Below are 25,102 nucleotides of genomic sequence, written 5' to 3'. Positions count from 1 at the left end.
GAAATGTGAAATTAGTATAGGAGAATATAACACATTAGATCTGGTAAAAGATACTACAATGGAAAAATACATGCACGGGCTCAAACTGTAGAACCCAGTTCATACATTTGAATATAAAATTGATTTTATCAAACAAAAATGTACTACATTTTATCTCTGGGACCATTAGGAGGACAAATCAGAGCCAGATTACTGAATGTAAGCACATAATTTACCTTCAGAGGTGAATGTATCAAACCAGTTGCCTTGATAAAAGTGTTTTGTTTTGTTGTGCACTCTCCTTAAACAATAGCATGATATTTTTTTCACTGCAATGGTTACTCTATATGCATATCCTTGCTTCAGGTCCTGAGCTACAGGTAGTTAGATTAGGGTATGTCATTTTATGCAAAAATTGAACAAAAGGGTCTGATCCTTAAATTAAAAGCATAGTGCTTGCCAAACCCGCCACAGCGTTACGCTACGGCGCCGTTTCATAAGCCTATATATAGGCTCGGATTTGCCCATTTTACACTTATAATAGGCCTATACAGTATGTTCAAGAAACATACGTGGGTTTTGCATGGGATGGAAACAATACATTAAATAATAAATGCCATCACATCCACATACCTCTCCTATCATCCCTCTCCTATCATCCCTCTCCATTCCACTGCTGCAAAACACTACTCCTCCCCTCCTCCCATTCACCTCCCTCCCCAACCTCTCTTTGCGCTCCCTGTCCCAAAGAGTGATATAGCCTAGATAGCCTTCCGAAGACCATGTCATTTCGCAGGCTCATCCGTTTTTTTCCCCTCGGCGCTCTGGTCACCTATTCAATATCAAATTATGTTGAAAACTAGCCGGTTCGTATGCCTACTGTGGATATTATTTGAAAGTGCCTAGAATGAGAATCTTCGCGTATTTTTGCTGAACTGTGCCACGCTTCCCGCGCAGCGGAAGGTTTCTCTCAAACGCACCGAATTGCCCGGAAGGCAACAGTCGACACAAAACCTTGGAGTAGACGCAATGGAGAATTTAATCTAAAGAGGAACACATGGGGAAAGACACAAAGGAATAAGAGGGACCATACGTAAGGACAGATATTGCTCATAAACGCAGCATATCTTTTTCAAATGTGAAGTGGCTAGATGTAGAGAAAATCACGAATTTAATTCGGTTTTTAATTAGGCATTTTTATTTATTAATTCGGTGGGTTTGTATAGTCATATCCAACAATATATCGGAATGTAGCTTAGTATGGTACCTATACGACCACTGCTAAAATAACAAATGGTACAAAGTTAGATCGGTCAATAGGCCTGCTGTAAAGTTATTTCTACATGCCTTCTTGGCCACAATCACTCTTAATTGTTGTCTATGGAATGACCTGTTATCCTGACCTGTAGGGACCAGTGTTACCAACAACAAAACAATAATAATGAAAACATGCACCGGTTTATTGGTATGAACAAGAACAAAAATGTAAGTAGGCAGACTGCAAGTACTCTGGATAAGCGCATCTGCTAAATTACTCAAATATAAATGTAAAACATCAATTATCATAAGTGTTGTGGAAGGATTTGTTGATGGACCTGCGTCCTTATTTTTTTGCAAATATAACACTTTTTTTTACATTGAATAGTGCATTACATCACCTAAACTCATTACACAATGATCTGTCTTCCAGGATATGCACAAATTCCATCAGACACACTGTTGTTTTCTACTTTCTGAGCCTAAACTCAACATGTTTTCCTGAAAAATCTCATCGCAAAGAATCACTGATCATATCAGCTGCTAGTCCATTTACCACATGTTGCTTTTTTCTGTGTGCACCCAGTCACATTGCCAACCAATCAATGCGTCCAGATTATAAATAGTTGAACAAAAGCTTTAAATGAACAACCAGGTTTACTGAAACCTGAGGCGCAGTGCATTATTTCTTCATCATTGGTAACTAAATACGGGGGTGTGGAGACTGTGGACTCTGTACAGGCTGCACAGGCACGAGTCTGATTTAGTACGGAGGCCGGTGAGGTAAGGAGGAGGCTGTATATTCCTGACACTAACGGGGCACTGACAAGGACTCAGCCTAGAGCTGACCTCCTCCTCACCTGGCCACCCCCCCTCCTCCCCACACAGAGGGATGCCCCCAGGCCGAGCAGCAGCTGAAGAGGAGGACAAAAAGGTTACTCTGACTGCGCCTCACCAGAAGAGGTCCTCCTCTCCTCTCTCAGACTGGTTGGGACGCTCCAGTTGAGTTTTCTTTGACTCATCCTCACCGGAGTGAGAGAGTGAAGACCTTTTGAAGATCCAGAGGTTCTTACTGTGGGATCACATTTATTTGGAGTAGCTGATAATAGACGCAGACCTACAGTCTTGCTTTGTCTTTCCCTGTCTGTGGGGTGTGTGTGTGAGAGAGTGCTTGTGGGTTGGCACCGGTGAGAGCGTCTCCCTTCCCAAAGCCAGGATGTCTGCAGTTCAGCTGCTGCTGGTCCCGCTGGCGCTGTGGGCTCTGCAAGGTGAGTGGGCAGTGGGTGGTTGTCACGGCCACAGTCCAGTCTTCACTCTTTGTCTGTTCTTATAGGGGCCAATAAGCATAGAGGTCCAGTACTGTGGTATGATCAGAGTGGCCGTGCTGTGTGCATGGTCAGCTTTTGAGAGGAGAAGGGTGTGTGAATCTTTGTTGGTTTAGCCTTAGTTACAGGGACTCTGACTGTTATAGTAACACTGATTGTTAAATAATAGAGATACAGTATATTGAATGTCCTGTGCACTGTTTAACCAAGTGTTCCTTCCCATTGACTGCAATAAACAAGACCCGTGTGTACTTCTCTGTATATGTGTGTGTGTGTGTGTGTGTGTGTGCGTGCGTTTCCCTCATTTTGCCGGAATGCTCACTAAAAGCTTAAAATAGCTGTTCTTGTTTTCAGAGCGAATAACGAGATGAGATGAGGCAATGCGTTTGAGTTAAAATGGAGGGCTCATTAGCGGCAGCATGGACCAGTCTAGAACAGTGTAGATTAGTACCTGTACTCACTGTTGCTTAATCTGCCACACAACCCCGCTGTGTCTACCCCCCTAGCATCGTGGAGAACAGAATGGACTGTGCTGTGAGGTGTGCTTCACTATGGTATGCATACAACAAATCTATTACAGTATGCACAAATGCGTTCTGAATCCATATTACATGTACAGTGCTGTGAAAAATTAATTTGCCCCCTTTCAAATTTTCTCTCCGTTTGCATATTTTTGATACTGAATGTTATCAGATCTTCGACCAAAACCTAATATTAAATAAAGGGAACCTGAGAGAACAAATGACACAACAATTACATATTTATTTAATTCATTTCATAAACAAATTATGCCACACCCATTGCTGACAGTCGGAAGTTTACATACACTTAGGTTGGAGTCATTAAAACTCGTTTTTCAACCACAACCACAACCACTGACACAAGTAATTTTTACAACAATTGTTACAGACAGATTATTTCACTTATAATTCACTGTATCACAATTCCAGTGGGTCAGAAGTTTACATACACTAAGTTGACTGTGCCTTTAAACAGCTTGGAAAATTCCAGAAAAATTATGTAATGTCTTTAGAAGCTTCTGATAGGGTAATTTACATCACTTGGGTCAATTGGAGGTGTACCTGTGGATGTACAGTGCCTTGCGAAAGTATTCGGCCCCCTTGAACTTTGCGACCTTTTGCCACATTTCAGGCTTCAAACATAAAGATATAAAACTGTATTTTTTTGTGAAGAATCAACAACAAGTGGGACACAATCATGTAGTGGAACGACATTTATTGGATATTTCAAACTTTTTTAACAAATCAAAAACTGAAAAATTGGGCGTGCAAAATTATTCAGCCCCCTTAAGTTAATACCCTGTAGCGCCACCTTTTGCTGCGATTACAGCTGTAAGTCGCTTGGGGTATGTCTCTATCAGTTTTGCACATCGAGAGACTGACATTTTTTCCCATTCCTCCTTGCAAAACAGCTCGAGCTCAGTGAGGTTGGATGGAGAGCATTTGTGAACAGCAGTTTTCAGTTCTTTCCACAGATTCTCGATTGGATTCAGGTCTGGACTTTGACTTGGCCATTCTAACACCTGGATATGTTTATTTTTGAACCATTCCATTGTAGATTTTGCTTTATGTTTTGGATCATTGTCTTGTTGGAAGACAAATCTCCGTCCCAGTCTCAGGTCTTTTGCAGACTCCATCAGATTTTCTTCCAGAATGGTCCTGTATTTGGCTCCATCCATCTTCCCATCAATTTTAACCATCTTCCCTGTCCCTGCTGAAGAAAAGCAGGCCCAAATCATGGTGCTGCCACCACCATGTTTGACAGTGGGGATGGTGTGTTCAGGTTGATGAGCTGTATTGCTTTTACGCCAAACATAACGTTTTGCATTGTTGCCAAAAAGTTCAATTTTGGTTTCATCTGACCAGAGCACCTTCTTCCACATGTTTGGTGTGTCTCCCAGGTGGCTTGTGGCAAACTTTAACCAACACTTTGTATGGATATCTTTAAGAAATGGCTTTCTTCTTGCCACTCTTCCATAAAGGCCAGATTTGTGCAATATACGACTGATTGTTGTCCTATGGACAGAGTCTCCCACCTCAGCTGTAGATCTCTGCAGTTCATCCAGAGTGATCATGGGCCTCTTGGCTGCATCTCTGATCAGTCTTCTCCTTGTATGAGCTGAAAGTTTAGAGGGACGGCCAGGTCTTGGTAGATTTGCAGTGGTATGATACTCCTTCCATTTCAATATTATCGCTTGCACAGTGCTCCTTGGGATGTTTAAAGCTTGGGAAATCTTTTTGTATCCAAATCCGGCTTTAAACTTATTCACAACAGTATCTCGGACCTGCCTGGTGTGTTCCTTGTTCTTCATGATGCTCTCTGCGCTTTTAACGGACCTCTGAGACTATCACAGTGCAGGTGCATTTATACGGAGACTTGATTACACACAGGTGGATTGTATTTATCATCATTAGTCATTTAGGTCAACATTGGATCATTCAGAGATCCTCACTGAACTTCTGGAGAAAGTTTGCTGCACTGAAAGTAAAGGGGCTGAATAATATTGCACGCCCAATTTTTCTGTTTTTGATTTGTTAAAAAAGTTTGAAATATCCAATAAATGTCGTTCCACTTCATGATTGTGTCCCACTTGTTGTTGATTCTTCACAAAAAAATACAGTTTTATATCTTTATGTTTGAAGCCTGAAATGTGGCAAAAGGTCGCAAAGTTCAAGGGGGCCGAATACATTCGCAAGGCACTGTATTTCAAGGCCAACCTTCAAACTCAGTGCCTCTTTGCTTGACATCATGCGAAAATCAAAAGAATTCAGCCAAGACCTCAAAAATAAAATTGTAGACCTCCACAAGTCTGGTTCATCCTTGGGAGAAATTTCCAAACGCCTGAAGGTACCACGTTCATCTGTACAAACAATAGTATGCAATTATTAACATCATTGGACCACGCAGCCATCATACCGCTCAGGAAGGAGACACGTTCCGTCTCCTAGAGATGAATGTACTTTGGTGCAAAAAGTGCAAATCAATCCCAGAACAACAGCAAAGGACCTTGTGAAGATGCTGGAGGAAACCGGTACAAAAGTATCTACATCCACAGTAAAACGAGTCCTATATTGACATAACCTGAAAGGCCGCTCAGCAAGGAAGAAGCCACTGCTCCAAAACAGCCATAAAAAAGCCAGACTACGGTTTGCAACTGCACATGGGGACAAAGATCGTACCTTTTGGAGAAATGTCCTCTGGTCTGATGAAACAAAAATAGAACTGTTTGGCCATAATGATCATCATTATGTTTGGAGGAAAAAGGGGAAGCACGGGGGTGGCAGCATCATGTCTATCCTCGGTTGCAACTACACAGTTCCAAACTGCCTCTGGAAGCAACGTCAGCACAAGAACAGTTCATCAGGATCTTCATGAAATGGGTTTCCATGGCCGAGCAGCTGCACACAAGCCTAAGATCACCATGCGCAATGCGAAGCGTCGACTGGAGTGGTGTAAAGTTCGTCGCCACTGGACTCTGGAGCAGTGGAAACGCGTTCTCTGGAGTGAATCAAGCTTCACCATCTGGCAATCCGAGTTTGGGGAGTGCCCTTTCCTGTTTCAGCATGACAATTCCCCCGTGTACGAAGCGAGATCCATACAGAAATGGTTTGTCGAGATCGGTGTGGAAGAACTTGACCGACCTGCACAGAGCCCTAACCTCAACTCCATTGCACACATTTGGGATGAATTGGAATGTAGACTGCGAGCCAGGTCTAATTGCCCAACATCAGCGCTCAACCTCACTAATGCTCTTGTGGCTGAATGGAAGCAAGTCCCTGCAGCAATGTTCCAACGTCTAGTGGAAAGCCTTCCCAGAAGAGTGGGGTTACAGCAGCTAAGGGCGGACCAACTCCATATTAATGCTGATGGTTTTGGAATGAGATGTTCGACGAGCAGGTTTCCACATACTTTTGGTCATGTAGTGTATCTGTTTGGGCTTCTTGTAGTTAATTTGCTGTCTTCAAATTATTTGTAATAACGGTCCCATCCCCCGACCATTTCCTGAAGAACAAAATTGTCACCATGCGGAATCTAGATCATGATCCCAACTCTGTGTGAAAAAACTGCATGTTTTTAGTTGAATGGATGTACACACATTGCCTGTCTACCCAAACTCCTTGCTCCGGCCAAATGCTACACCACGACCACGGACGTTAGTTTCTTCTCCGCAATTAGTCTGGATCTGAGTACCTCCCAGACGATTTCTAGAACGCTAATGAATTCTTACCATTCTGATGTGGGTAAAGCAGCATTTGGAGAATTCGTCATCGGCTTTGTTACTCGGATTGGTTAGAGATGATCCAATCGCTGATGACTTTTGTACACCACCCCTCATTTTGACGTCACCACAAATGACTTCAATGATTGCAGTCAGACTGAAGTGTGTAGTGAACAGAACAGCGGAAGATTTCAGAGGCGTCAGGTAATTACGCACACGTGGCCCTAACTATTACAGAGTGGTGGTGAAAGCACAAATCAGACAGAAGGTTTTCTGATGCATGGTCTGATCTATGAGAGTACAATGTATACTGTATGTGTGTATTTATGTATTTAAGTACGTGCTGTGTGGTGTTGCTTCCGTGTCGCATGCTTTGTTTATGCTGAGGCTCTGAATACAAAATAGGAAGCATTTCCTTAAATGGGAGATTTAGGGGGAGCTTATCTCCCCCAGCCAAACTCTGTCCCCCTCTCACCCAGCCCCTGTTAACGAAACAACCGCTGCCACCACTTGTTGTCCCAAATGTAGGACACACAGTATGCCCCACCATGTCCCCATCTAAACCTGCCCCCGTTAGCAGTACCCTCAGGACACACAGTTTACCCTCGCTGGCAGCACTACAGCCAACTCTCTTAAAATGATGTCAGTGCAGCAAAAGAATGGGGGGGGGTGGAGAGAATGGAGAGTTGCTGCACAAAGAGAGCTGCAGAGTGATGGAGGACAATGAGACCAGGTTGAAAAAAATAGTTTTGGAGAAAAAGGGAGGGGGGTAGAGAAGGAAGAGAGAGAGAGAGAGAAGGAGGAGGAGGAAGAGATAGGTTGGGGTGGAGGTATGAGTGTTATGCAACAGCACTTGTGTAACAGGTAAATAAAGCATCCTGTCTGTCTGCTGGACCGGCCAACTGAGGGCAGCCCAAAGAGAGACAGGGTCTGGCGTGCTGTGCACATCTGTACCCATTCAGGGTAGAGAAGATGAGAGAGGACAGACAGGGAGACAGACAATGGGTGATGATAAGGACAGACAGACAGAATCCTCAAATAAGTCTGGTCTTCAAATATATGAGAGTGAGACAGGTAGATGAGAGTTGGACAGGCAGATGAGAGTTGGACAGGTAGATGAGAGTTGGACAAGCAGATGATTGAGACAAGTACATGGGAGTGAGACAAGAAGACCAAAATGGGCCGATCTCATTTTTCCCCAATATGACTAAACTGTATACTACCTTGCCTCGTTTGTCCTTGCTGTTGACAAGTGTAAAACATAAACACATATCAACTCTAAAGACTGGCAGCCTTGAGGAATCCTCGCTGTTAGAGAGACCAGCACAGGCCCATAGACCCATATCCTGTCAAATGGACAAGCAGGAATTGCTAGAGGACGAGGTTAATGTTAGTGGAATACTGGAAGTGGCAAGCCTCTCCAAACATCTCGAGCACTCTGGATGAGATCAATTCAATAGTTCATAGCTTCAATTAAGATCAACGTCATTTCTTCACTTGCCCATTTCAAATAGCCCTCCCAAAGGCTATCCTGATTGATGGACTGAAATTGTGTGTGCTAACATCTGGGATAGGAAGACTGAACATGGAAATGCAGCAGCCATTTCACTGATAAGATCATTCATATACTTGCAGTTGTGATCTGGTTCAAGCTTCTCCTAGGTGTTCAGAATAGCCTCAAAATAAAATAAATGATTCAAATCTGTAAATTTGATGGAAGGTGTAATCTATCCGTTTAATCTAATCCGCTAATCTGGACCATGACTAAATGTTCTAATTGAGCACGCACACACACACACACACACACACACACACACACACACACACACACACACACACACACACACGCGGTAGATAAACTGACTGTTGGTCATAGAGCCTCTATTCTTGGCACTCTGTTCCTAGTCAGTCTAGACAGGCAGGCACCACTGATGCGGGGTCCTCTGTAAGAGGGGACATGGCGGCTTCTCTCCCTCCCTCTTTCCCTCTCTCTCTCTGGGTCTGCCCATGAGTCAAAGCAGTTCAGCCTCAGGTTGAAGCAGTTCACACACACAAAAACCTCCACACACACACACACACACACACACACACACAGAGTATTGGGCCTGGAGACAGGGAGAGGAGAGGATAGTGCTCCAAAGTCATTTCCTGATGGGTGTCTCACGACAACACACACACGTCTGAGTGTGTGTGTGTGTCAGAGACCGAGACAGAGTGAGATAGGCAGCATGAGAGAGATATGGAGTTGAGCAAAGGCAGACAAGGATAAATTATCACTAGTGGGTTTGGTATCCATTAAGCAGGGAGGTAGTGATTTACGGGAGAGCATTTAGTTCATCAATATACTTTAGTCTGTTTCAAAGTTGGATAAATGGCCCTACTAGATAGATATTAGACAACAAACACTGCAGGCTGTTTCCCAATCGACAAGATGCTGCCTTTTGAGCATTTAAAGGCAGGACGGTGTTTCTATAGATGTGTCTTTTAGGGCATGTGACATGCTCTCTTTGCCTGAACTGATAGAAGTCCCCAGACCACACTTCAATGTACAGAACTATGGACAACTCCTTCCCTGGAGATTCTAATTCAAATATAGAAAAAGCCTAGGGGAGTGTCAAGAGGCCATTTTCAGCACAGGTCCAAGAATTCTTCAGGCATCCTCAAATGCAGTCACTTCACTAGCTGCCAGCGACGCTGGTCTAGATGTGTCAATTTCTCTGAGAAAATGAATGCAACAAACAGTACATTACACATATTTGTTCCTATGGAACGTTCCTTTCTTGGTTAGTGTCCAGGGACATGTCATGGATGTGTGCTATTTCCCCAGGCCGAGGGTGTGTATACATCTCCACTGTGAATGGGTGATAACCTTGTCATGGAAACTGATGTGATCTGCTTCCCTTCGGTCTCTCTCCCTCTTTCCTTCGCTCTATAGATCCCTCTTTCATTCTCTCTATTTCGCTCTGTCCCTCCTTCACTCTACTGTAGATCACTCTCTTTTGTATGTTCTCTCTGCTTTTTCCTTCTATCTCCTCTCTGGCTCAGAGAATGACCTCCATCCATCCTCTTGCAATCCCTTCCGTTCCTAACAGTTGACTTACCAACATCAGTCTGTGGGGACTGACAGATAGACAGCCTTTTCAGGGACTGAACTATAACTCACCAGTTTGTATTGTTGCATTCACACTGAGGGCATTCAGTAAATTGATATCAACGGCTAATCCCCGCATGGGCTCCTCCTAATCTAATCTGCAGTTTCTGGAATATTAGTTGCATAAGGCAAATCTCTGCCCAACCGTCAACAGATTACGCAACGGATTTGGATATTGTGCTCTGTGTCTGTCACATTACCGGAAATTAGTTTGCAGAAGGTTGATGATACAGTTGAAGTCGGAAGTTGACATACACTTAGGTTGAAGTCATTAAAACTTGTTTTTCAACCACAAATTTCTTGTTAACAAACTATATTTTGGGCAAGTCGGTTAGGACATCTACTTTGTGCATGACACAAATCATTTTTCCAACAATTGTTACAGACAGATTATTTCACTTATAACTCACAATTCCCGTGAGTCAGAAGTTTACATACACTAAATTGACTGTGCCTTTAAACAGCATGTTCAATTCCAGAAAATGATGTCATGGCTTTAGAAGCTTCTGATAGGCTAATAGACATAATTTGAGTCAATTGGAGGTGTACCTGTGGATGTATTTCAAGGCCTACCTTCAAACTCACTGCCTCTTTGCTTGACATCTTGGGAAAAACAAATTAAATCAGCCAAGGCCTCAGAAAAAAAAGTTAGACCTCGACAAGTCTGGTTCATCCTTGGGAGCAATTTCCAAATGCCTGAAGGTACCACGTTCATCTGTACAAACAATAGTACGCAAGTATAAACACCATGGGACCATGCAGCTGTCATACCACTCAGGAAGGAGACGCGTTCTGTCTCCTAGAGATGAACGTACTTTGGCGTGAAAAGTGCAAATCAATCCAAGAACAATAACAAAGGACCTTGTGAAGATGCTGGAGGAAACCGGTACAAAAGTATCTATATCCACAGTAAAACAAGTCCTATATTGACATAACCCGAAAGGCCACTCAGCAAGGAAGAAGCCACTGCTCCAAAACCACCATTAAAAAGCCAGATTACGGTTTGCAACTGCACATGGGGACAAAGATCGTACTTTTTGGAGAAATGTCCTCTGGTCTGATGAAACAAAAATAGAACTGTTTGGCCATAATGACCATCATTTTGTTTGGTGGAAAAAAGGGGAGGCTTGCAAGCTGAAGAACACCATCCCAACCGTGAAGCACGGGGGTGGCAGCATCATGTTGTGGGGGTGCTTTGCTGCAGGAGGGACTGGTGCACTTCACAAAATAGATGGCATCATGAGGGAGGAAAATTATGTGGATATATTGAAGCAACATCTCAAGACATCAGTCAGGAAGTGAAAGCTTTGTCGCTAATGAGTCTTCCAAATGGACAATGTCCCCAAGCATACTTCCAAAGTTGTGACAAAGTGGCTTAAGGACAACAAAGTCAAGGTATTGGAGTGGCCATCTCAAAGCCCTGACCTCAAGCCTATAGAACTGAAAAAGCATGTGCGAGCAAGGAGGCCTACAAACCTGACTCAGCTATTCCAGCTCTGTCGGGAGGAATGGGCCAAAATTCACCCAACTTATTGTGGGAAGGTTGTGGAAGGCTACCCGAAATGTTTGACCCAAGTTAAACCATTTAAAGGCAATGCTACCAAATACTAATTGAGTGTATGTAAACTTCTAACCCACTGGGAATGTGATGAAAGAAATAAAAGCTGAAATAAATCATTCTCTCCACTATTATTCTGACATTTCACATTCTTAAAATAAAGTGGTGATCCTAACTGACCTAAAACAGGGAATTTTTACTAGGATTAAATGTCAGGAATTGTGAAAAACTGAGTTTAAATGTATTTGGCTAAGGTGTATGTAAACTTCAGACTTCAACTGTAGGTCACTGAGTCTGCACTTTGTTTGGATGCGTCTATCCACTCTGCATGTTCTGTTCCTCTCGCTGTCTCTGCTATGAACAGCCGGCAGCAGCATCCACTCCTCCCCACTGTGCCTCTCTCCTCTCCTCTCGCTGTCTCTGCTATGAACAGCCGGCAGCAGCATCCACTCCTCCCCACTGTGCCTCTCTCCTCTCCTCTCGCTGTCTCTGCTATGAACAGCCGGCAGCAGCATCCACTCCTCCCCACTGTGCCTCTCTCCTCTCTTCACTCCTCTTCAAACAACGGCCTGCCACTGTTTGTGTGTCAGCATTATGTCCAGTCTTGTGACCTCCCCCAACCCCCTTCCAACTCTCTAATTTGATGGATGATATGGTGGTCGTGTGAAATGTTGGTCGTGTGAAGTGTTATGGGTCCTCATGTCTGTGTTTCTTCCAGGTCCTTTCCTTTCTGAGCAGTCAAAACTTGCCATCCCAGTCCCCTTTCTACATGTTTGTCTGCATGGGCTGTCTCCCGACTCCCCCTCTCCCCGTGTAGAAGTAGCTGATGTGATTAAACTGTTGTGATGTTAACTTTCTCTCCTCCTCCACCTCTCTCTGCAGTGAATCAGCAGGAATTACACCTGTGCCCTCCTCTGCCTCTCCTAGAAATGGCTGTTAACTCTCTCTCTCTCTCTTTCCTCCCACCTTCTTTTCCTCCCTTTCCTTCCTTCCCTCATGCCCTCCCTGTTTCTTCCTCTTTCTCTGCAGTATTCTGCAGCATTGTCTCTCTCTCTGTCTTCATCTGTATCAGCATTCAGTGTTGCAATATTTATTTCAGAGAGTTCTCACGTTGTTGCATATCAGGTACTGTAGTATATTATGAATGGTGACTATGAAATTCAACCAAACTATGCATTGGTTTATTTTTCAAGTCACTTTTCATCTGACAGCCTGTGCAATGTGTATCCTGTCCCCTCATCTCATTACGGTTGAACAAAACACATCGCCAGAGGTCAAAGCTGAAAATAGCCCGAGATCATTGGTTGAGAGCGATGCAGGTGCAGATGCCTTTGTGGAAACTGCAGGGTGCAGTTTGAGAAAGAAACACTTGCAGTTACAGGTGTGTTGCTCTCGGCCGATGTACAGTATGTGACATGATGGCATATATAGACTTATGCGTCTATATATGCAAGTAGCTTACTTATATATACCTCGCAGACAGGCTGCAAGGAGACTAGCATCGCTCACTGCAATCTGTTTATTTCCCCTCAATTTCTACATCCAGGTCACCCTTAGCCATTGTAGCTTGTTTGGCTAATTCGTCAATAGACTATATGAATCTGAAAAAAACAAAACACAAATGACCAAAACGACAACAAAACGTATATCGAAATTATGAGTGGAAATAAATAAAAAATGCAAGAATTTATGCCCTGATATTGAAAAAAAGACAAGCATGCTATGAGCGATAGGAGCAAGCACGCAGAACAAAAACTCTTAATTATATCATTGCCATATCATTATCATATTATCTGCCAATTCAATTGACAAGCATTAGGAGACAGTTTGCCTGCAACGTATTAAGATAATATCACTAGAGCGTTGGTCTTGTGTCGGCCTGTTCTCAAGCCATGGATCAATGAACAAGGATCATCACCCATGATGGCTCTCAGGCTTACTTCAGATTTACTCGTACACTGCACTCCATTTTAAGTGAACGTGGTTATAGTGACCAACCGTTTATAGTGATCAAATTATCGTGCTGCACGGATGTGACCACTGTAAAAGAGGAGTGCACTCCCACTGGGCATGGACGTCAATTCAACGTCTATGCCACATTGGAAACAATGTTGATTCACCCAGTGGGCTGTAAAGCCAAATATCCATGGCTAGCACCAAATATCCATGGCTAACTGTCTGTTTGTTGTACTTTCTCTCTCCTCAGCGTCTCTATGCCATGGAGCCTGTGTGGAGGTGGACTCTGACACTGACGCAGTGGTCAGCGAAGGCTTTAAGCTGGGCTGCATCTCCTGTAAGATGAGGGGCGAGGTGCCCGCCGAGGCCACTGTTGAATGGTCCTTCATGCCCAAAGGGGAGAGCGAGTTCACAAAAGTGAGTAGACACGGATCCATAGGGACAGTAGTGGGATATATCCCAATTATCTCTCCTCTTCGCAGAATGTGAGCCTGTTCACTTCCCATCATTGATTTAAAAGGAAATGACTGGTAGAATAAGTATGGTACTCCCACTAGCCCGACTGCAGTGCTTTTACATTTGTGGGAAGTAGTGAATGAGTGCACACTTCAGGGGAAAATACTTATTGTTGAGACACACCTTCAATTCTCCACATCTCTCCTAAACTAAAAAACACTATTGGTTGACCTAGCTAACTATGGCTAGGCTACTCGTGATGTGTTGCTTGTTTGTTTTTTGCTTTTGACACAGCTTTGAGATGATGAAAACCGCTATAAAGAACATAACAAATCAATTATTAAAGTGTGCACTCGCGCACTCACCGACATGGATTTAAAGGATTGGATTGGTGTTAACATTGGCTAGAGGGGGTTTAAATCCATGACAGGGAGTGTGCAAGTGCACAATAAGTGATCCCTCCCAGCAGAGTTTAAAAAGTATCCCCATTCATTCTGTGGGGATTGACCCCACGGAGAGTCAATGAGGTAGCTAAGCAGGTTGGCTTGTCTGTTGTATCAGCAACAAAGGCAGGCCTTTTAGTTTCAATTTGGAAACAAGGTTTCATACGCAATTCATGAATGTTAGAGCACAACTGAACACAATGACTACCAAGTCATCACACTTGCTGTACAATGGAGACACATCAAGATAGATCATTTTAACTCATTCACTAAAAAGACAAAACACATCAATCAAAACAAGCATGGTTACATTTAAAATGCCATTTCTATTTCAGCAAAACAAGTAGTCTCTTCTCCAGTGAAATGGGAGCTATCATTTATCATGAGAAAGAGCATCACAGTGTCATCCTCAGTGTCAGATGTAAACATACACAACTTTCCCTACAAGGAAGGAGTCTGTTCCAACATCAATACAGGGTAGCCATTAAATCCCTCCAGCACATAACAGCATACATGAGGAGAGAGATCCCATTAGCTCTGTTTGTTTCTAAACAGCTAATGCATCAAGAAGTGATGCAGGCAGGCCGTGACTAAGACGGCCTCAACAAGGGCTCCTGCTGGGAGTGGCCGCAGCCAGTTGCCTGGTTTGACACTACAATATTTGGAAACTGTGAAACAAAAGTTTGGATGATAAGTGGTGAATCCATTTTAGACCAGTGTGCATAACTAAAACAATCTCTTATTGATAGCAATGCATGATTTACATGAGTTATTGTGTGTACATATCCATACAAGTTAGGATTCAGCCCTCAGTTACTACAACATGCTGAGCATAATGCTGAAAGCATATACTCAAAAACAATAAAGGCCCTAAACTATTATGCATCAATAGCCGCTAGTAGGGGCCTCGTATTCCATCCAGTAACTTCAAACAAAAGAAAGCTCAGATTGATCTCGTGAAACCGAACCCCAAGGAGAGGTCAGGGGTGGAGGTCAAGAGCAGAGTGACAGGGGTTAGACCTCTGACCATGCTATTCAGCCTGTTGTTTCATAGGGGTCAAGGGGCAGTCAGAAGACCTTTAGGCCTGTAGACCAGTCACTTCACCTGTCACTGTAGGTGGTCTTGTGTGGCTCATTTGGTAAGAGTGTGGCACTAGTAACCTCAGGGTTGTTGTTCGATTCCTTCTGGGGTCACATATTCTAAAATGTATGCATTGTCTAATACAAATCTCTTTGGATTAAAATGTATACACTAAATGACATATTATTATTATTATATTGTTTTACTGTAAAAATAAGAATCCCTGTTATAGACATGCATGCTGGACCAGGAAAAACACTGCACATGATATTTATACTCGTTGATGTAAATTACTTAAGTAAAAATACTTGGATGTTTTTTTTTACTCCATACGTTTTCCCTGACACCTAAAAGTACTCGTTACATTTTGAATGCTTAACAGGACAGGAAAATGGTCTAATTCACACACTCATCAGGAGAACATCTCTGCCTCTGATCTGGCAGACTCACTAAACACATGCTTTGTTTGTAAATTATGTATGAGGGTTGGAGTGTGCCCCTGGCTAGCCGTACACTTTAATAAAATAAGAAAATGGTGGAGTCTTGTTTGTTTTATATAAGGAATTTGAAATGTTTTAATACTTAAGTATGTTTTAGCAATTACATTTACTTTTGATACTTAAGTATATTTAAAAGCAAATACTTTGACTTTTACTCAAGTAGGATTATACTGGGTGACTTTCACATTTACTTGAGTTATTTTCTCTTAAGGTATCTTTACTTTTACTCAAGTGTGACAATTGGGTGCTTTTTTCCCACACTGCTTATACTGCACTAACCAAACTGCTTTAGACATTACTTAATCTTTTTTTGAAATCACTCCATAATAAAATCATAACAGAACCAAAGTACCTGATTGAGCACTTAGTCCAGAGATATGAGCCCTTGTTAGTCCAGAGATACGAGCCCTTGTTGATGCAGAACATTGGTGCTTTGATTAAATTGCTGCACAGATTTCATCCAGTAATGTAAAAATCCTAATATGATCTGCCCAGCATGAGTGTGTTAGCTCACCAAACCCTGTCTCATATAACCTAGAAACGAAACTAAATACAGTGCCTTGCGAAAGTATTCGGCACCCTTGAACTTGGCGACCTTTTGCCACATTTCAGGCTTCAAACATAAAGATATAAAACTGTATTTTTTTGTGAAGAATCAACAACAAGTGGGACACAATCATGAAGTGGAACGACATTTATTGGATATTTCAAACTTTTTTAACAAATCAAAAACTGAAAAATTGGGCGTGCAAAATTATTCAGCCCCTTTACTTTCAGTGCAGCAAACTCTCTCCAGAAGTTCAGTGAGGATCTCTGAATGATCCAATGTTGACCTAAATGACTAATGATGATAAATACAATCCACCTGTGTGTAATCAAGTCTCCGTATAAATGCTCCTGCACTGTGATAGTCTCAGAGGTCCATCAAAAGCGCAGAGAGCATCATGAAGAACAAGGAACACACCAGGCAGGTCCGAGATACTGTTGTGAAGAAGTTTAAAGCCGGATTTGGATACAAAAAGATTTCCCAAGCTTTAAACATCCCAAGGAGCACTGTGCAAGCGATAATATTGAAATGGAAGGAGTATCAGACCACTGCAAATCTACCAAGACCTGGCCGTCCCTCTAAACTTTCAGCTCATACAAGGAGAAGACTGATCAGAGATGCAGACAAGAGGCCCATGATCACTCTGGATGAACTGCAGAGATCTACAGCTGAGGTGGGAGACTCTGTCCATAGGACAACAATCAGTCGTATATTGCACAAATCTGGCCTTTATGGAAGACTGGCAAGAAGAAAGCCATTTCTTAAAGATATCCATAAAAAGTGTCGTTTAAAGTTTGCCACAAGCCACCTGGGAGACACACCAAACATGTGGAAGAAGGTGCTCTGGTCAGATGAAACCAAAATTGAACTTCTTGGCAACAATGCAAAACGTTATGTTTGGCGTAAAAGCAACACAGCTCATCACCCTGAACACACCATCCCCACTGTCAAACATGGTGGTGGCAGCATCATGGTTTGGGCCTGCTTTTCTTCAGCAGGGACAGGGAAGATGGTTAAAATTGATGGGAAGATGGATGGAGCCAAATACAGGACCATTCTGGAAGAAAACCTGATGGAGTCTGCAAAAGACCTGAGACTGGGACGGAGATTTATCTTCCAACAAGACAATGATCCAAAACATAAAGCAAAATCTACAATGGAATGGTTCAAAAATAAACATATCCAGGTGTTAGAATGGCCAAGTCAAAGTCCAGACCTGAATCCAATCGAGAATCTGTGGAAAGAACTGAAAACTGCTGTTCACAAATGCTCTCCATCCAACCTCACTGAGCTTGAGCTGTTTTGCAAGGAGGAATGGGTCTCTTGATGTGCAAAACTGATAGAGACATACCCCAAGCGACTTACAGCTGTAATCGCAGCAAAAGGTGGCGCTACAAAGTATTAACTTAAGGGGGCTGAATAATTTTGCACGCCCAATTTTTCAGTTTTTGATTTGTTAAAAAAGTTTGAAATATCCAATAAATGTCGTTCCACTTCATGATTGTGTCCCACTTGTTGTTGATTCTTCACAAAAAAATACAGTTTTATATCTTTATGTTTGAAGCCTGAAATGTGGCAAAAGGTCGCAAAGTTCAAGGGGGCCGAATACTTTCGCAAGGCACTGTAATCTTGTCCAAGCCAGAATAGCAGGATCCTCGATGTACACCCCTGGACAGGATGCTAGTCTATTGCAAGGCCTTTCTATAAATACATCTCCTTAATGCTTTAACAGTCTTTGGTATGACATGACCAAGGTTCAAACGGCCTACCTTCCAATCTCAGGGCATACGCTCTAACCACAAGGCCAATCCAAACTGTTTTGGTCCATTTAACGGGGAAACAGCATATTAGTTTGGATTGCAAGCTCACTGCAAGCCCATTGTGTTTTCCGATAGATCTACAGCTACGAGGATCTAATGAGCGACATCCCGGACGAGCGCTTCTATGAGCGTCTGGACTGGAACGGCAGCAAGAAGACCAAGGACCTGCAGGACGGCTCCATCTACATCCTGAACGTGACGTGGAACGACACGGGCACCTACCGCTGCATCTTCAACCGCACCCTCACCTTCACCTCCTACGGGTTCCACACTGACGTCACCAAGATCGTCCACCTCAACGTGGTGCCAAGACGTAAGGCAGGGTTAGGTCTAGGTCTAGACACAAACGAACACACACACAAACAGTATAGTAGACACACACCCTCATCTGGGGATAGGGGAGAGGGAGAGAGGAAGGGAGGGTGGAAGAGAGGGAAATACTGTAGTACACTCAGATCACCCTTGTGAAAGTAGTGCCATGACATAGGCGTACTTACACCCTGCATGGAGAGGGTGAAGAGTTGGAGGGGAGAGAGGGTAGTGGGGTAGAGGGAGGGAAGGAAGGAAGGAAGGGAAGAGAGGGCAGGAGTTGACCGACACTCAATGTCCATGCCTGAATTTACAAAAGTGGCAATATTGTCCAAGCGGATGATGAACAAGGTGCATGAGTTATATGATTTTGATTTAGGGTCAGGGTTAGATGGCCCAATGGTAGGTTGGACCATGTTCCAAAATGGAAGCATTGATATCAAAATCAAGGACATGTGACAGAGGGGCGAACAGGAAACAGTCATACATCTCATTATCTACACAGCTGTTGATGGATGGTAAGTAGTAGTAGCCCCGTCACAGAAGCGGCCACAGCTGTCATTAAGTCTCATATCTTACAATCCAAAGGCTCAGCCACAGCCACGCCATTGATTATCCAACAGATCACTGTCAATGACAGCTGACCATTAAGTAGATACTGTATCAAAAAAGACATACAGTAGAGACATAGATACAGTGCCTTCAGAATGTATTCACACCCCTTGTGTTTTTTGGCCCTGGCCTACACACAATACCCCATAATGTCAAAATAGAATCTATAATTAGAATTTTTTAAATATACAAAAATGAAAAGCTGAAATGTTTTGAGTTAATAAGTATTCAACCCCTTTTTTATGGCAAGTTATGGCCTAAATAAGTTCAATAAACATTTGCTTACTAAGTCATGTAATACATTTCATGGACTCACTCTGTGTGCAAAAATAGTATTTAACATTTTTATTTAACCAGGTAGGCTAGTGGAGAACAAGGTCTCATTTACAACTGCGACCTGGCCAAGATAAAGCAAAGCAGTGCGACAAAAAACAACACAGAGTTACACATAGGATAAACAAAAGTAGAGTCGATAACACAATAGAAAAATCAATATACTGTGTGTGCAAATGGAATAAGGAGGTAAGGCAATAAATAGGCAATAGTAGCAAAGTAATTACAATTTAGCAAATTAACACTGAAGTAATAGATGTGCAGATGATGTGCAAGTAGAAATACTGGTGTGTAAACGAGCAAAAAAGTAAATAAAACAATATGGGGATGAGGTGGTTTGGTGGGCTATTTACAGATGGGCTGTGTACAGGTGCAGCGATCGGTAAGCTGCTCTGACAGCTGATGCTTAAAGTTAGTGAGGGAGATATGTCTCCAACTTCCGCGATTTTTGCAATACGTTCCAGTCATTGGCAGCAGAGAACTGGAAGGAAAGGCAGCCAAAGTGGGTGTTGGCTTTGGGGATGACCAGTGAGATATACCTTCTGGAGTGAGTGCTACAGGTGGGTGTTGTTATGGTGACTAGTGAGCTAAGATAAGGCAAGGCTTCACCTAGCAAAGACTTATAGATGACCTGGAGCCAAGTGGGTCTGGCGACGAATATGTAGCGAGGGCCAGCCAACGAGAGCATACAGGTCGCAGTGGTGGGTGGTATATGGGGCTTTGGTGACAAAACGGATGGCATGGTGATTTTGTAAATGACATCGCCGAAGTCGAGGATCGGTAGGATAGTCAGTTTTACGAGGGTATGTTTGGCAGCGTGAGTGAAGGAGGCTTTGTGCGAAATAGGAAGCCGATTCTAGATTTAATTTTGGATTGGAGATGTTTAATATGAGTCTGGAAGGAGAGTTTACAGCCTAGCCAGTCACCTAGATATTTGTAGCTGTCCACATATTCTAAGTCAGAACCATTCAGAGTAGTGATGCTAGTCGGGCAGGCGGGTGCAGGCAGCGATCTGTTGAAGAGCATGCATTTAGTTTTACTAGCATTTAAGAACAGAGTCCACGGAAGGAGTGTTGTATGGCATTGAAGCTTGTTTGGAGGTTAGTTAACAGTGTCCAAAGAAGGGCCAGATGTATACAGAATGGTATCGTCTGCGTAGAGGTGGATCAAGGAATCATCAGCAGCAAGAGCGTCATGATTTTTGAATAACTACCACATCTCTGTATGCCACATACAGATAATTGTAAGGTCCCTCAGTTGAGCAGTGAATTTCACACACAAATTCAAATACAAAGACCAGGGTGGTTTTCCAATGCTTCGCAAAGAAGGGCACCTATTGAAGGGAAAAAAGCAGACATTGAATATCCCTTTGAGCATGGTGAAGTTACTAATTACACCCTGGATGGTGTATCCCAGTCACTACAAAGATACAGGCGCCCTCTCTAACTCAGGAAGGAAACCGCTCAGGGATTTCACCATGAGGCCAATAGTGACTTTAAAACAGTTAGAGTTTAATGGCTGTGATAGGAAAAAAACTGAGGATGGATCAACAACATTGTTACTCCATAATACTAACCTAAATGTCAGAGTGAAAAGAAGGAAGCCTGTACAGTATAACAAATATTCCAAAACATGCATCCTGTTTGCGACAAGGCACGAAAGTAAAACTGCCAAAAAATGTGGCAAAGGAATTAACCTTTTTATGTCCTGAATATAATTATGTTTTGGGCAAATCCAACACAACACATCAGAGTACCACTCTTCATATTTAAGCATAGTGGTGGCTGCATCATGTTATGGGTATGATTATCCCCGGAAAGGACTAACAAGTTTTTTTTCAGATAAACAGAAACGTAATAGAGCTAAAAACAGGCAAAATCCTAGAGGAAAACCTGGTTCAGTCTGCTTTCCAAAATAATTCCCTTTTCAGCAGGACAATAACCTAAAACAAGGCCAAATATACACTGGAGTTGCTTACCAAGACGTCATTGAATATTCCTGTGGGGCTTGGTCACATTTTTTACTTAAATCGGCTTGAAAATCTATAGCAAGACTTGAAAATGGCTTTCTAGCAATGATCAACAACCAATTTGACAGAGCTTGAAGAATTAAAAAAATATTAATGGGAAATGATTGTACAATCCAGGTGTGCAAAGCTCTTAGAGACTTCCCCAGAAAGACTCACAGCTGTAACCGCTGCCAAAGGTGTATTGACTCAGGGGTGTGAATACATATGAACATGTAAATTAGCCATTTCTGTATTTAATTTTCAATAAATTTGCAAACAGTTCTAAAAACAAGTTTTCACTTTGTCATTATCGTGTACTGTGTCAATGGGTGAGACATTTAAAAAGATACATGTAATCCTAATTTGAATTCAGGCTGTAACACAACAAAATGTGGAATAAGTCAAGGGGCATGAATACTTTTCTGAAGGCACTGTACACACATAGAGACCTACTGTACTGCTTTAATGGACCTGCATTCAGATTAAGGATTTGTCTCAAGAGAGGAGCGGTCAAAGACTTCCAAGAGCTAAATTGCTTTCATAATCCTAAGTAATATTTTAAAAGCTCCCACAACGGCCGATGCAGTGTCTCTAGAGTATTGGGTTTAGCAGCAAGCTTAGTCAACTCACCCACTACTTGAAGTCATTCCAACAGTTTTAGTTGAGATTAATGTTGACCATGAAAAACTGGTCCATTTCCAGTGAAACACTGAACCCTTGTGGATGTCTGGGGATAATTGGTTCATCATGTTATATGAGGCATCAGAAATTCAGAAACCTGTATATTTTCATTGAAATAGCTTCTAATTAATTAAGGCGGTCTCCTTCTTAACTCCCAATCTCTTTCTCTAGTGACCAGGGGGATAGCGTCCATCTTGTCTGAGGTGATGATGTATGTCACCATCGTTGGGCTGCAGGTATGGCTGGTGGTGGAGATGATTTACTGCTACAGGAAGATATCAGCGCAAGGCGAGGAAGCATTGAGAGAGAGCGCGTGAGTAAACACACACACTGGTCCAATTCATCACAGACACACACACAAGAGCACACACACACTTTTTCCTCAATCTTCTTCTGAAAATATTTTCTTGCTATGTAATTTCCTAGCTAAAACTGTTACTTTCTAACTGCCTCTCTCTATACTCTTTCTAACTGCCTCTCTCTATTCTCTTTCTAACTGCCTCTCTGCCCCCCTCTCTCCTATTCCTCACTCTCAGGGCGGATTACTTAGCTATAGCTTCGGAGAGTAAAGAAAATTGTGCAATGGTGGCAGTGACCGAATAGCACTGGTAGGTTTCCCCTACTACTAATCCATAACTGGACTCTTGGCCGGTCATTGTCTGTTCTTTCCATTACTCCTATACTGTCACTGATGGGAAGGAACTCATATCAGCACCCAGAACCAAATCAGCAACATTTGAATGTTAAAGGAGAAGTTCAGGATTTTACAACTTGATATTAGATAGTTTCTCCCCCTAAAATATAAATTCTCTTTTAATAGTGGATTCATGGCATCTATGTTTTCTTACAAGTTTTGTTTTCATTTCAGGTTAAATAATGGCTCCAAACGATGAATAGCTCTCGATAGCCCTTCAACACTTCACCCCTTCTTCCAGACTTCCATTATGACACCATCTCATTACCCCATCCAGGAGGAGCAGCCAAGAGGCTTGTCCAGAGAACAGATGGATGAGAAGTGAAACAGCCAATGGAAAAAAAGGGACATTACTTTATTTAAATGCAAATATACAGCATGTGTACTATAATATCAAAGAGAGTTGTATATACAGTACGTATGCTTAATTATGCAATCCAAATCTTCATTGTAACACTCCTACATTATATTAAGTTAGTTCATACATAGTAGTGATACATCATAACCATTGGCATTAATATGTTTCTAAAGGTACATTTCAGGATTCTAAATTGTGCTTGTATCAAAGCAATTAGAGATCAGAACTCAACTGCAATCTTACTTGGCTTCAGTAGCCGGTCTTGATCAGACCTTCAATGGCTATTATGCGCAGATCCAGACTAGCCTACCGGTATATTCAAAAGCATCCCAGTAAAACCTTAAGAAAGTTATGCATTCAGGTTAATGAAATGAGTACCCCCTGGGGAGTAGTAGCCTAACACACGGTTGACTAGCTGCGAGTAATGGATTGTACACATCCAGAGCAACTATTTCTGTTTGACAACATCTGTCTACCTGTTAAAAGGTTAAAGCATTAATGTTCTAGTAATGTTACCAATAGGATAACTCTCTCAAGCTCAAAAAGTACATTAGGATCAGGGCAAATTCACTATCCAGTGTCTAGTGTAGGACTCATGCCTGTACATACTGTAGATCGAGAAGGACTGTAGCTAACTATTTATCAACGCAATGGAATCATTTTCACATAACCGGTAGGTCTCTGAGATTTCGCGAGAGAAACGGACGGTTGTGATTCCATGGACATTCATTTGGACATCAGCTTGTGAGGGTTGCTTGTGTCAGACGACTTAAGGTAATGAGTAAATTGCTCAAAGCTATAATTATCCACCAATGTATCCTTCTAGAAAGTGTCACATTATAGCAGTGCCATTTTTAAATGTTGAGACTATCATTCTACCGTTGTGACTGGAAACCTCCATACATTATACATATATTTATTGCAGTATAATTGCATTCTCTCCATATTTCATTAATGCTTAATTTGCTAGAATATCCTGACCATATTTACAACAACCAAGGGCATGTGATATTAGCTACCATTTTACTACCGTGGGAAACTACCACAATTTGTCCAGTGTGTCTGGAGCAGGAATGTCTGTGACTGGTCAAAGACCTGAAATGGTTTAAACAAGACGCTAAACTGGTTTAAAACAAGTTATTTAATGAAGATACCTAATGTGAGCAGAAACTATACTATATACATAGTGTTGGCTTAGTGCTCATATCGATCAGTCCCTATGGAGCAGAGTACAGTGAGCTGCTATTGAAAACTGACATCCCTGTCGTTCCTATTTGGCAGTCAATTCTGAATTATACCTCCAGGGGCAGCATAACACTGCCTAATGTGGACTGCCATGTTGCATACATACTTTCTTATAGAATGTCATTGGGATCTGGGTTTGCTACATTTGAAGTACAGAAAAGTGAAAGAATAATAGGATTGTTATCGTATGATAACTGCAACGCGTGAACAAATGATCATTCATTAGAATTAATGTTCAAGATTTAGAATTATTCAAAATTCCTTAAAAAAAAAAAAAGTCACGCCGATTTGGTCAGGTTAGAGTTTCTATTCGCCTTTCACAGAACTTCAACATTAAATAGCGGAATATATGTTGGAAAAAACAACAGGCTTAAAACAGGGAATAATCTACTTCTGCTGTAATTAAAAATGTTCACTGAAGAGAGCTTTTCCAGTTCACATTACTATGGAAATGTTGCTTGCCAAAACAGTCAGCTTTATACCATAATACAATTGTCATGTGAGAATGGAGTAGGCTTTATGTCTGGTTTATTAAATCAAAACAATCTC

The 25,102-nt window shown here is 42.2% G+C and overlaps 1 protein-coding gene across 2 annotated transcripts; it reads left to right on the top strand.

Annotated features, from left to right (window-relative positions):
- The first annotated feature begins 730 nt into the window (after window positions 1-730).
- On the top strand, window positions 731-25,102 carry LOC110516285 (sodium channel regulatory subunit beta-1). 2 transcript variants are annotated; one of them, XM_021594796.3, is made up of 6 exons: window positions 731-2,504; window positions 13,717-13,883; window positions 18,389-18,626; window positions 22,428-22,569; window positions 22,793-22,864; window positions 23,125-25,102. In XM_021594796.3, the coding sequence occupies exons 1-5, from the start codon at window positions 2,453-2,455 to the stop codon at window positions 22,857-22,859; spliced, it is 666 nt and encodes a 221-aa protein (XP_021450471.1). In that variant the 5' UTR covers window positions 731-2,452; the 3' UTR covers window positions 22,860-22,864; window positions 23,125-25,102. The 2 variants fall into 2 exon arrangements, with proteins under 2 accessions (XP_021450471.1, XP_021450476.3); XM_021594801.3 differs by lacking the exon at window positions 22,793-22,864 and having other exon boundaries at window positions 733-2,504.

The sequence above is a fragment of the Oncorhynchus mykiss genome, chromosome 3, assembly GCF_057628025.1.
Source record: "Oncorhynchus mykiss isolate SJ-2025 chromosome 3, ASM5762802v1, whole genome shotgun sequence".
NCBI lineage: Eukaryota > Metazoa > Chordata > Actinopteri > Salmoniformes > Salmonidae > Oncorhynchus > Oncorhynchus mykiss.
The sequence above is the reverse complement of the archived record's forward strand: the minus strand, read 5'-3'. Positions and strand labels throughout refer to the sequence as shown.